Raw genomic sequence first — 13,728 nt, 5'->3', positions numbered from 1 at the left:
ATCCTGCCAGCATACATAGATGGGACTGATATGCAGCATCTGACTATTTCCCTTCCTCCTATCCCTCTTCAGGGCCTGCTAACCTGGAACGGATGATCAGGGGGGCCAGGACTGTATGGTACATCTGCCTCACTGTTTAGAAAGAGCTGATCTGAGCGAAGCTACAAAGCAAAGTAAGGAAAGTTCATCTTTCCTCCTCTTGCCTACAGATGCACAAGGAGTCTAACGATATTTTAAATGCTGTCAGCCTGTCACAGGTCTGCAATACGTTTTTAAAAGGTGGCCAAAATCCTACTTTGTGCCTGAGCTGAAACAAAACTCGAGAAATAAAAGCACAAAGAGGATGCTATTTTCTGGGAGGCAAAAAGCTAACCATTGCTCCCAGGGATTAATTGGCATGCCTTGGTTGCTCCTACTGAGTGTGGAAGATCAGCATTCCAATAGGGATGGACTAATGGACTAATGCTGCTTAGGTAATTATAGCTTTTCTCTGCTGTGACCCATTACTTTAATTTAGGAGGATATTTTTAGAAGAGTCCCTTGATCCCAGTACCTGAAACAGAGAGGAAATCGTCCACCGAAGTGATGTCATCAACAGCTTCAGTAAGAACTCGCACTTGTTTCTCCCACTGATCTTTAAAGACGTCCATGTTGTCCTGTGCTACTTTGCTCTGGGGTCTGGCGGCCAACGTGAGGGCAGCATTTATTACCTGTTATTCAGAATCATTTGTCATGAGGAGCGACAAAATTTTTTCACAAGGGAAAGAACTAATAGATATGGACTGTGTTTAAAACACAGCATTACACCCATTGATTATGCAGGGCTCGAGATAGGAATGTATTTTTCACAGTTCATGGAAAGCTGGCAACAACGTAATGGCAAAGGTAAGGGTATAATCTTCATGTAGGCCGTTTTCCCTGTCCAAGTTAACGGATGCTTTTTGATGTCAGAGTTCTGAAGTGCTTTTTAGCAGGAGTCTTACCTGTGGGCACAGACTATCAATCTGTGTTGCTGCCATACGGACTAACTTCACACCTTCTTCGTTATTTGAGATTGAACAGGCCAGATTTGCAACCTGCAATGAAATTGGCAGAATAAGAATCAAGTTTTAGGCAGGCGGGGCATTGTACACCTTTCTCTCTCCTTATTGAGCCTTGCCTAGAAGGAAAGAATTGTATACAGGAGGAACAATATGGCATCTTCTGTGCTGGTGAACAGAAACTCATGTAGATTATTTCCTTACTAGCAAACTGAACTAGCCATCTTCATTAAATTTTTCTCAAAAATCTTCCCTTATTGTCAAGTGTTTCACATACTCCTCTATAGCTTGAAGATAATCGCCTGAGAAGTCATATAGAGCACGTAGAGTGTCCAGATAATAATCTATACATTTCCTTTCCTTTCCTCACAGTTTCTTTTTTTTCTTTTATTAACCATGTCCATTATAAATACTAGTAATTGGGCTCATCTATATACCCTGAGCTTTGCAAAATGAGGAATCTTTGATGTCCTAACACATGGAATTGTGCTTTTCTACCCATAAACAAAACTCTGATACCTTCACTGACACTGGGAATTTAGATATTTCTCAAGTATCTTTGTTGTTTCAGATACTGATGATTTTATACATATTAAAGCTCTTTTTAATTCTCAGGTGGACCTCTACTTCTATGTGATTATCTGCCCTAGAATAAAATGTCCCTTAGCAAGAGTATCATAACTTGGTCATGTGGAATGTCTCTATTGGAAGCCCTATTTTGTAATGCATGCCTGAAGATCTCATTCAGAGATGTAGGTATCTACACGTGCTTGCTCCGACACAGCTTTGGAAAGTCTGAAAGCTCTTTGGTTAAAATGAAGACAGGGGAGACTTAGAGAGACATCTGAATGAAATCTAGCAATCAGACCATGCCTCCAGACACTGCAGAGCTGCATCTCTGTCGCTTGGATGCAAGTGGCAGAGCACATACAGTGCTGCTTGCAGAAAAATCCATTCCCAAAAGCTTTGTGCCAAGTCATGATTCTGCCATGGGTTTTCCAAACAGCAATTCATGTCACAGTGAACATAATTAAGATCATCATCGATATTTAAATCACAAAGGTACATTCTGGGATGGGGGAATACAAGAATTTTTTTTTAGTAATCGAAAAGTATGGCTCTTAGTTCTAATCTACATCAAAACAAACTTATAAAATTTTAAATATGCTTCCTTAATATTATTCAGTGTGCCTGAAGGCATAACTATCAGTTGGAAATGATTCATGAATTAGTTCAAATACCCCCATCTTTCCAATTTCCCTCCAGTCTCCCCTTGTGGTATTAATCTGTCCTTGTCTCCAGTGCGCATTGCCACATTAGCCCAGGTCCATCTGTTCTGCATAGAACCTATTTCAATTCACAGTTATATAGAACGTGGTTTGCATACATCACGGTGCCTAAGCCCTCAGAAGAAGAGAACCTAAGGCTTCAAAGAGTCTTGCAGGCTTTTCCTAGTCAAGATTTTATCATAATGTTGTGATTTTTATTTTCGTTTCATGGTGAGACAAATGAGTTAGTCTGTTTGTTAACAGCCTTACAGCGCTCATGTCAAAAACGTCCTCCTAAACTGACATCTTCCAATTAATTTACCATTTTCTGTAGTCACTTCTTTGCACACATCAAACAGACCACTTTAATCTTCATGAGAAACAAAAGCTTAGCAGGATAATAATTAGAATGCATTAACATGAGTGGAAATTACAGAACTTAAAAACTAGCAAATGGTATTGAGTTCAGTAAAAAACATCTTCCTGTATTTTAAACCTTTTTTTTTTTTTTTTTTTTTTTTTTTTTTTTTTTCAGATTGCCCCTTCATTTTATGGTTATCATGATGAAAGTCTGTCATAAGGCTTCAAGAGGCACCACATAACTTACTTTTTCTCAGACAGCAATGAGATATGTGACTGAGAGGGGCTGGGTGTCATGAGATGGCAATCAAACTATTAAGCAGGTCTTTGGGTTCTCTTGGAAGAGATCTTTGCAGAAGAAAAAACTAACAGTGGAAAAAACACATATCTTTTATGTCTCTCTGAATTAGTCTTTCAATAGAATCTGATCAGATATTTGGATGTTGTAAAGTGTCCTGGTTTTCAAAGGAAGGATACAGACACCATCAGAGAAAAGTTTTTCTCATTTTTTGTAAAGTAATTTAGAGTTTGGTAAAATGTTTTGGATGTTACTACGAATACATGGGCAGTACAAACTGTAATCTATGACTACATTAAATATGCCTCAAAAGAGCATTACAGATATCCAGTTAAAAATAAAAAGGTAGGTATCACGTATAATCCTAATCTAAATAGTTTCAGTGGCATATTTCAAGTCTTGCATAAATATAGTCCTGTATATATATATACACACACACACACACACACATATATGTAGCAGTCAGAAAGCAGTACTACTTTCACAATCCAGCAGGGAGTACCTGTAGCATGGGTATATCTGATTATGTCAAATAAGCACAGATATAAGCAAATTCTACAAAGGTAGATGCAATCTGGATAAAATTGAATTTAGCACTACAAATCAGAAATACTGTGACTTTACCCAAAACTTATTTTTAAAACATGGCAAGAAATAGACATTACTTGCTAAAGCCTGAATTTCAGTGCCGTCACATAAGCACGGAGCTGTGAAATAACACAAGTTTTAAGTGCACTCAATCACCAGATACGACATTATTTAATTATTTTTGTGACTTTGTTCTCAAATACACAACCAAGTTACCACCAGTTAAGACTCTTGGCACAGCAAGGTCCATATGAATACTCTTAGTTGATCAAAACCGTGAGGTAATTCAACATGCTTTAGCCTACTATAAATTCAGCATCTTCAGATATTTTTCCTACATAAAACCATGACCAAAAAGCTTAGACCCATTTCCACTTCACTTAGCTGAGACGCTTTGGTTAGGTGCCAATCTGATCACTTTGGATGATGAATAAAAAGAGAAAGACACTTCCTGAGGCTGTTTCAAGTCTTTGTTTGATTATCTGATCTTCTAGATGTATCTTGATTGTTATCTAAACTTAGATTATAGCTGGCCCCGATGATTGTTGAAAAGGTATTACTGAAATAGAACAGGTTGTAAAGGTGCATCATAACTTGTTTTGCATACTCATATTTAATATGACATGTATTGTAAAGAACCCAGACTCTTCAAGGTTGGGAATTTGTTTAATATGCCACTCCTGAGTTGGATGGAGTAGATAGCTTGGAAAGGAAAATGAAAAGGCTGTATGTTATCATAGCTGCCAATGTGCCAAAACTTTGATGTGACAGCTTTTACCTTTACACTTCAAAGTACTCTGTCTCCACCAAAGCATTGAAGAATATTTCAAGAGAGGCTGTGGAAGTAACAAGGGAATTAATTTTTCTTGGGTTTTGCTGTTTGTTGGGTTGTTGGGTGGGTTTTGTTGGTTTTGTTTTTTCTGTTTACAAAGTTCCTTGAGCATACTGAATTTACTTATTGCCTAAACAGAACTTAAGTTTGCATTAAGAGCAACGTGAACCGTCTGAAGAGTATTTATATGAATGAATACATTTTAAATACCAAAATCAATGAACTGTGAATCATCCTCGAAATGCACGGAGAACTTAATAACAGTGAAACTGCCGTGTAGATAAACATTACTGTCCAGAATCTCAGGTCTGCTGAGCTACTCTTATACCATCAAAACAATTCCTAAACACTTTAAACCTCTCCTGAAAGAGCACAGAAAAGTAATGTGCAAGAAAATAAACACTCCAGCTCCAGTGATGCTGCATTTTTGTGCAATCACCAAAGGCACTGAACCAATCCTAGAATTGGGGAGGTGAAAAAGTGCATACAAACTCCTTCATATTAATTTCCTATCACCAGCACCGACAGCCCAAGATGCATTTCTGCACCTTGCTAGGTATCTTTAATCATGCACACAGTTCCGTTACTTTCAATTATTCCAAATATATGCAGGATCAGTCCCAATAAAATGTTTTTGCATGTATTTGGTTGTATTTTAACCTCAAGCAGTTTTCTGCTGTATAGCAGATGGGACTGGGGAAGGACTTTGTTTCTAATGCAAATTTTTATTACCATTGTTGAAAGCACACACCAAGGACAGCACTTATCTAAAGATATATTTATATGGCATCTGGAAGTGTAAGTACTGTATGGACAAGCAATGTCTACACTAGTTTTTTATTAGGTAGCAGCTGAAGAGTGGATTTGTCATTACTTTTGCCACAAATACTACTTATGAGAGAAAAACTTTATTTCTGCCAGAAAATTGCACTCCAAGTTACAAAAGTAATCAAGGATCTTTCCCATCAAGTTACTTTATTTTTACACTGATGAAAATTGTGTAGATTTACCTTTAATTGTGTTTTTAAACTAGACTATTTCCAATTTTGACTTGAGCTCTTCGTATTATTAAAGATGACTATCAAATGTCCTCCGATTCAAACTTAAATTCAAAGATTTAACATGTTCACTCTGAATTTAATGTAAGTGAAAAGGTCCAAAAGTGAAATCTAATGCTTAGAGCAAAAATGTAAAAAAAGGCAGCAGCATACACTACACTAAAGGCTCAATAACAACACAAAGGCTGCAGAGTAGTGCAGCTAATGTATGTATTCTGTCATTTATTTTTTTCTTTTACTCTTTTTTTCCACCATAGATTATTTAGAAGAAATGATACCAAAAAAAGAAAAAAAAAAAAAAAAAAAAAAAAAAAAAAAAAAAAACCCAACCATTTAACCATTCTAAGGTAGAGAATACAATCTATCTATATGTTAGTTTTGCGTATTCTTTGTAAATATGTTTTGGTTTTTACTTTTGTTCTACGTGTCTTTCCTATTTTTTTTTTTTTTTTTCTGTAATTAACTGAAGGAAATACTAGGAAGAGGAAAATTTACAGCAAGATATTCCTTTGTTAGGGAAATACAGAATAGCTGAAACAAAACCAAGACACAGTCAAACTTATCTGTCTACACCACACATTTGAGAAACTGAAGCTGAATTATTCAGCTTGAGTTGAAGATTGTTGAAGTAAGACACTTCTATAACATTTACAGTGGATTAAAGCCAAACAAATAATGTCACTGTGTTTCAGCTAATGAATGGTAACTTGCTGAACTGTGGTATCTTAACTATTTGTAATTGTTTATCCATCCACTTATTTACCCAGATACTGTTACAATCTCCAAATCCTTCAAAATTTTGACATATATTGATGTTGGTACTGCTGTAGGCAGCCCAGTGATATTCATGGAGCCACAAATAAGAGATTTTTTTTTTTCTAAAGGAGAGCACAGAGTTGAAGCTAAGTTACCCAAGATCTGCAGCTTATTTATCCTCACTCTATTCACTCAAGCATTATATTATGAGCAAAACTCTATTTGCCACTAGACAGGATGTTTTTGCACATACACAAAACAAGTGCCAAAAATCAAAATGTCACTGAGAGTACACACTGGGAGCAGATTCCTTTTCCTTTTCATGCACTGCGGTGCCAATTTGTAGTACCAGGAAAATATGAGACTGTGGTCTCTTCCTCAGTACCTATCGCATATGGCCTGGGGGAACCTCATACTGGATAACATGTTGATTGTCCCTCATTTATATTAACCAGTCATGTAGTGTTATCTAAAAAAGACATGTATTTTTAAGTTGTTCCCATGTACAGAATCATGTGTATTAAAAGAATTGCACGCGCAACAGTAAAAAAAAAAAAAAAAAAGCTTCTGTAAATTGCTAATGATTTGATGTACTGAGTTTGACGTTTTCTCTGAGAAGTTTTTAACACCAAACCCTGAACGTATTTCATATAAACTGCTCGGACCTTTGCAATATTCTGTACATATCTAAGCACGTTGGTAACAGCAGGACAGTAGAAAGCTACAGAGAATTTTAAGCACAACCGTTGAATGTTTTATTTCATGTCTTATATGCTGCCCACTGAACTTATGAAAAAGTTTTTTCACTCCTCAAAAGGTCAACAGCATATTCACTCATATTTACTACAGGAATAAGGCTTTTTTACTCTCTCAAACTACCCTCAGTTTTCCTCCATATCAGATTTAGTTAAAAGAGCTTTAAGACATTTATAATTTTAGTAAGGTTAAAAGTAACTCTGACTTGAATAAATTCAGTGGGTGTTGGACTGAGATTTTTGAAAGAAGACTTCAGAGCATTAGAAGCCTCATGAGTACTGAAAAGTCAACTCAAAATGCAGAAATCATAGTTTTGGACAATTTCAGTAAAGTGTTGTTAAGGCAATCTTAATTGCCTCTGTGTTCTAGGACCATTCCAGTACATGTCATCATTATTGCCTATAAGATGGAAATGAGATCAAAAATGAAAGACAATGAAAAATCCTTCTACTTTACTATTGTCATAACTTTTAAAACCCCAAAACTTTGGTTCACGTTCAATTACAGAGCTGCCAGTAAAGAACACAAGAGGAGGGTATTATAGTATGTCTGATTGTTTACTTTTAATATCAGACAATAATAATTCTTTTACATATGAATAAAAAAGATATTCCCTAGGAGTAAATATTGACTTTTTTTTTTTTTTTTTTTTTTTTTTTCTCCTTTCTCTTTTTAGATGGAATTTAACCATACCTCTCTTTCTTCCTGAAACCAGTCAGGTTTCTACACCACGCTGATGAGCCCCAACCATGATAAATGTGCCTGACTGCAAGCGCAGAAGAAACCCCCTACTGTGGTCCAAAGACCTACTAAACCAAGAGGGGTACGATGCTGATGTGCGTCTGATTTTAGACCCACTTTCCAGGTCATTGCGATTTCTCAGCAGCATCAGCCCAAGCATTCTCTATGGAAAACAGGGGAAAGCAAATTGATTATAGCAAAGACAGGTGATTGTTTCTGAATATTTTTTTTCAATTTACACCAAAGAATAATTCTAGAAACCTCTCATTTGTAAACTTATTCAAGCAATGCTGTTGGGCATTTAGAGTGGAGCACTGACCAGAACTATCAACCTGCACCCTTAGCTCGAGCAAACAGGCTCAGAGCTGTTTCAGTTCCCATATGCGAAGACCTGATCCCACAATTAAAAGTCTAGGTGTACATCTGTCAGGGGTCCTCTGTTCCACCATATCTCTAAAAGGTTTGAAATTCAAGGACTTCAGAAAAGTGGGTGCGGATGTTAATTAAGAGCTGAAAATCAACAGAAATGCTTCCTGCTTTGACAGAAAACTCCCTTAGGAATTACGGATGATTGAGTAGAGTGCGTTTCTGAGGCATTCGGCTGGAATACAATTAATAGATAGTCAGTAGTGGGGAAACCGCACGGCTCCCGGCTGGCCAGCAGGGAGAGGGGCGAGGGCAGCAGAATAGAGCTTCTCTCCTGACGTTCACTGCCACAGGAGTTCCACAGTGCAGTGGGGCAACTCAGCTTCAGGTACATGGGATCTCTCCCTTCAGTGATTTGCTCACTACACTGTTGTAATTTCTGAATTTTCTTGTATACATTTGCATCCATTGCTGAAGAAACAAACAGCAAACAGCTGTAGTAAATCAAGAAGAAGAGCAGGACTTACTCTTAAGAACATAGTGAGGACCAGATTCCTACCTTAATTTTAACCGATCTTGAGCAAGCAATGCAGCATAGCACTGGTGAAATGCAGCAAGTGTTTCTCCAAGAAAGCAGATTTCATCTACTCAAGGGGGCCATAAAGCAGATATCCTGTTCTAAACCACACAGCTAACACGACCACTGAGTCTAGATATTATAGTTAGAATTGATTAGTTTTATTTACTGATTTTCTGAGTTACAGGTATAAACACAGTTTATATTGCAGTGGTACACATTTATTATCTTCCTTCCACAGAAAGCAAATAAGATGTCCAAATACAAAAATTCCTTCTGCACAGGTTAGAGACAAACAACCCATCTCAGTGCTCTTTTACCTCTGTTAGAAGGATCACGTTACTTTTCTATTTAATTTGACAATAGGTAAAGGCCTGCTTACACCATTCTTTCATACCTGGTCTATTCATACTGAAAAACCAGTGAACAAAGAATACCTTCGAGGTAGGAACACCAAAAACTATAGCAACATCTCTGAAATGTCAGACAACAGAACATTTAACCAACAGTAACTGTTATGCTCCAAAGTACACAAAATGGCCAGAAGAAATTCTTGGTCTGGTATACCACCAAATGAGGAAGAAATCCAGGGTCAACTGCAATCAAGGCCATTACTATTAAAACTCATAATGAGTTATGAACAATGTATACTGAAATACTCCAGGGGCGAGAAGGCAGCTGGTGTCCTACGGAAACAAGATTTACAAGACTGCACTGTGTATGAGTTGATCCCATAAAGCAATTTTGACAAGATACCCCTGGCAGTGCTGCAATTAATAGATATTAATAGCAAGTAGTTACCAAAGCAATCCATCTATCTAATAACAGTCCACTATTTTGGCAAAGTATTCAGTGACCCTAGAACAGGGATGCATGCCTGACTAGGCTGTGATAATTAAACTTTAGTTATATTATCAGGAAGCTGTATTTTGACAGCTGTTGAAAGAAAACAAGGGATTGTGGTAAGAACTCAAAAAAAGTCCATGATAGTAACAGAAGCTTTGAAGATATTAACACAGTGTGATATCAGACACCCCAGGGTATAAACTAATCACAAATTTAATTACTGATCCCTGAAGAAATTTAACTTTTGAGTTAGATAGAATCAATTTTAGTTAGCTGACCAATAAGGACGGAGCTGAACTTGGCAAGGGATGCAAAGAATATTAAGAAGGGCTTTCTACAGGTATGTCAGCCAGAAAAGGAAGGTCAAAGAACATGTATCCCCCTTGATGAGCAAGACTGGCAAACTGGTAACAACAGATGAGGAGAAGGCTGAGGTACTCAACAACTTTTTTTGCCTCAGTCTTTACTGGCAGCCTGTCTTCCCACACCTCTTGAGTGGATGGACTGCAGTAGAGGAACTGGGGGAGCAAAGTCCCTCCCACTGTAAGAGAAGATCATGTTCATGATGACCTGAAGAATATGAATATATGTAAGTCTATGAGACCTGATGAGATGCATCCCAGACAAATAGCTGATGTAGTTGTCAAGCCAGTGTCTGTGATATTCAAAAAGTCATTGTAGTCAGGTGAAGTCCCTGGTGACTGGAAAAAGAAAAATATTCACCCATTTTTTTAAGAAGGGTAAAAAGGAGGAGTCTGGGACCTACTGACCTGTCTGCTTCACCTCTGTGCCCGGGAAGATCATGGAACGGATCCTCCCAGAAACTGTGCTAAGGCACATGGAAGACAGAGACATGATTGGAGACAGCCAGCACGGCTTCACCAGGGGCAAGTCCTGCCTGACCAACCTAGTGGCCTTCTGGGATGGAGTGACTACATCAGTAGACAAGGGAAGAGCTACGGCTGTTGGCTATCTGGACTTCTGTAAGCCTCTGACATGGTCCCCCACAACACCCTTGTCTCTAAATTGGAGAGATATGGATTTGATGGGTGTACTGTTGGGTAGATGAGGAATTGGTTGGATGGTAATATCTTCAAACTGTGACTGTTCAGTGTGAGGAGAAGGTGGCTGAGGGAAGACCTCATCACTCCCTACATCTACCTGAAAGGACATTGCAGAGAGGCTGGTGCTGGTCTCTTCTCACAGGTGATTAGTGACAGAACAAGGGGAAATGGCTTTAAACTGCAACAGGGGAGGGTCAGACTGGATATTAGGAAAAAATTTTCACAGAAAGAGTGGTCAGAGAGTGGAATAGACTGCCCAGGGAGGGGGTGGAGTCCCCATCCCTGGATGTGGTTAAGAGCCGTTTAGATGAGATGTTGGGGGATGTGGTGTAGGGGAGAACTTTGTAGAGTTGGGCTGATGGTTGGACTCGATGATCCCAAGGGTCTTTTCCAACCTGAATGATTCTGTGATCCAAAGGGTACTGGGCAATAGTTAAATGTCCAGATAGAGATCTGGGATTGAGTGCTCTCTCAGCAAGTTTGCACATGACACCAAGCTGAGTGGTGGGTGCAGCTGACATGCCTGAGGGATGGGATGTGCCATCAGGAGGGACCTGGATAAGCTTGACACATGGGCCCATGTGAACCTCATGAGGTTCATAAAGACAAAGTGGAAGGTCCTGCACATGGGTCAGGGAAACCCCCAGTATCAGTACAGGCTGAGGTATGAAGGGAGTGAAAGCAGCCCTGCAGAGGACTTGGGTGAAAAGCTGGACATGAGCTGGCAATGTGCTCTTTCAGCCCCAACCATATCCTGAGCTGCATCAGAAGAAGCGTGACCAGCAGGTCAAGGGAGGGGAGTCTCCCCCTCTAATCTGCACTCGTGAGACCCCACCTGCAGTGCTGAGGGTGTCCAGTTCCAGATCCTCAGCATAGAAAAGACATGAGCCTTTTGGAGCAGGTCCAGAGGAGGCCACAATAATGATCAGAGGGATGGACACCTCTCCTATGAGGACAGGCTGAGAGAATTGGGGATGTTCAGGCTCCGGGGAGACTTTGTTGCAGTTTTTCAGTCCTTAAATGGAGCCTACATAAAAGATGGGTACAGATGTGTTAGTAGGGCCTGTTGTGATAAGACAAGGGGTTAATAGTTTTAAACTAAAAGAGGGTAGAAATTTAGACAAAATGAAAAGAAGAAATTTTTTATGGTAAGGGTGGTGAAACACTGAAACAAGTGGCTCAGTGAAAAAATTCAAGGTCAGATTAGACAGGGCTCTGAGCAACCTGATCTATGTGAAGGTGTCCCTGCTCATTGCAGGGGGGTTGGACCTCTAACGATCCCACACAACCCAAATTATTCTATGATTCTATTTAAATATTACAGGAAACTGATATCTATTTAAATATTACTTTATTGTCATTAAGGGGAAATATATGTCTAGAGCTTATGCTTCATCCCTAAGCCTCCCCCTTTTGATATAAAGTTAAGATTTGTGACAAGTGTGCTGGTCATCCCCTAAGTTACAAAAAAGCCCACATCTGTGTCAGGATAAGTGTCCCACTAAGGGAGAATTCAGCTTTTTGCTTTATTTGACCTACTTTACAGCCTGGAAGCACTGGTCAGCACAATCACTTATTCAGCCACAGCTCATGCTGCATTTGTCCAGCCATCAAAGGAAACATAAATAGGAAACAGGGAAGGTGGCTTTGAAGATAAGATGAGGAAATTAATGGGGATGAAAGAATATGGGCATAGATGGAAGCAGAAGACATTACAAAAGTAGAAGTGTGATACATCATAAGGACTGGAGGAAAAAACTGTGGGAATTGCATAAAAAAGAATATTGCTAGTGTGAAAGAAATCTAGGATTGTAATGGCAGAGGGCATGTAGAATATATCTATATATTTTTAAAAGATATCAAGACTTAGTATTCCAATGATCATACACAAAAACTTGTAAAATACTGTAATTGCCTCCATAGTGGTGAGTGAAGAGATTTTTAGTTAGAGCAATATTTTAAAGGCTTACAAAGTCACATCCAGCGAAATATTGATTTTACATATATCCAATATTTGTGCAAGAATAATCTAACAAATGTTTTTATAATAATTTAGTAATGTTTCAACAGTAATGCAAAATGACGTCACCTGCCCAGAAGCAGAATGCATATACAAGGTAACAGAACTAGAAGTTTCCTTTCTTATTCCTCCTGTCAGTATGCTTGAACTCTGGCATGGAGAGAGCTCATATTGGCTTGGAACATCGTTTAGTTTACTCATAGGCTTAGTAGCCCTTTTCCCTACTAATACATCCCCTTTTCGCTTGGAGAAGTCATATTTACGACAAATATTTTTACAATATGGTGCCTAACACCATGAAACAAAGACCCAGACGATTTAACAGAAAATTATGTGAATAGAAGTAGTATTTTCCCATTTCTGTATCATGAAAAAAAATAGGCAATTACTCCTCCTTTGTTGAGCTATCACTGTATATCCACACTTTTGACATGATCAGGAAGAGAGAGATGACTTGCAGTTGTTTAACAGCAGCTGCATTTATGCCAGCAAGCTAACCACAGTCAGGGCACAGACCTGACTACCTGCACACACTCATCCACCTTTCTCAACCACAAACATAATCCTTCACAGAGTTTTAGCCTAAACTACCTCATCTATATAACACATGGTCTCTCATATCTATAAAAAAGCTGTGGGCAAAAGAGATGGCACTGAGAAACCTTACATCTAGATCTGTTCTTACAGGTAAGTAAAGGACAATGAGCTGAGAAAAACAGCATTTATATTTAGTTCTCTCTCCTCCCCTGAAATGTGAACACAATAAGAAAAAAGAAACAGTATTAATTATTCAATGTGCTGGAATTCATATCCTCAAATTATATTTTCTCCTACAACTGCATTCTTATGGGTTTTTCCCTAGTACTTTAAAAAAATGTGGAAATTTTCATCTTAGTTGTAAACTCAGTCATATGGTTTATACAGTTAAAAAATGTTACATTCTGACTCAAGTCTTACATTTTATCCCAGTTCTCACACATTTGCAGTTCTATGCATGAAAGCTGATTACCTTTTCAAAGGATCATCATTAGCTCATAAATATCCCAAACCATTTGAACAAACCCAGGATTATTAGAGTACTAGAGTGCTGTTTCTGGCTTTTTCCTTGACTCCTCAAAAAAAAAAAAAAAAAAAAAAAAAAAAAAAAAAAAAAAAAAA

General features: G+C 38.3%; 1 protein-coding gene across 4 annotated transcripts in view; it reads right to left on the bottom strand.

Annotated features, from left to right (window-relative positions):
• Window positions 1-13,728, bottom strand: part of CTNNA2 (catenin alpha 2) — a 494,091-nt gene that overhangs the window by 68,866 nt on the left and 411,497 nt on the right. For all 4 annotated transcript variants that reach the window (XM_026846640.1, XM_026846641.1, XM_026846642.1 and 1 more), the window contains 2 exons: window positions 984-1,076; window positions 554-710 (listed from right to left, as the gene is read on the bottom strand). In XM_026846640.1, coding sequence (XP_026702441.1) covers window positions 554-710; window positions 984-1,076 — 250 coding nt within the window. The remainder of the gene's footprint in view (window positions 1-553; window positions 711-983; window positions 1,077-13,728) is intronic.

Source organism: Athene cunicularia (assembly GCF_003259725.1).
Source record: "Athene cunicularia isolate RWA chromosome 4 unlocalized genomic scaffold, athCun1 chr4_part1, whole genome shotgun sequence".
NCBI classification, from domain to species: domain Eukaryota; kingdom Metazoa; phylum Chordata; class Aves; order Strigiformes; family Strigidae; genus Athene; species Athene cunicularia.
This window is presented reverse-complemented; position numbering and strand designations above follow the sequence as displayed.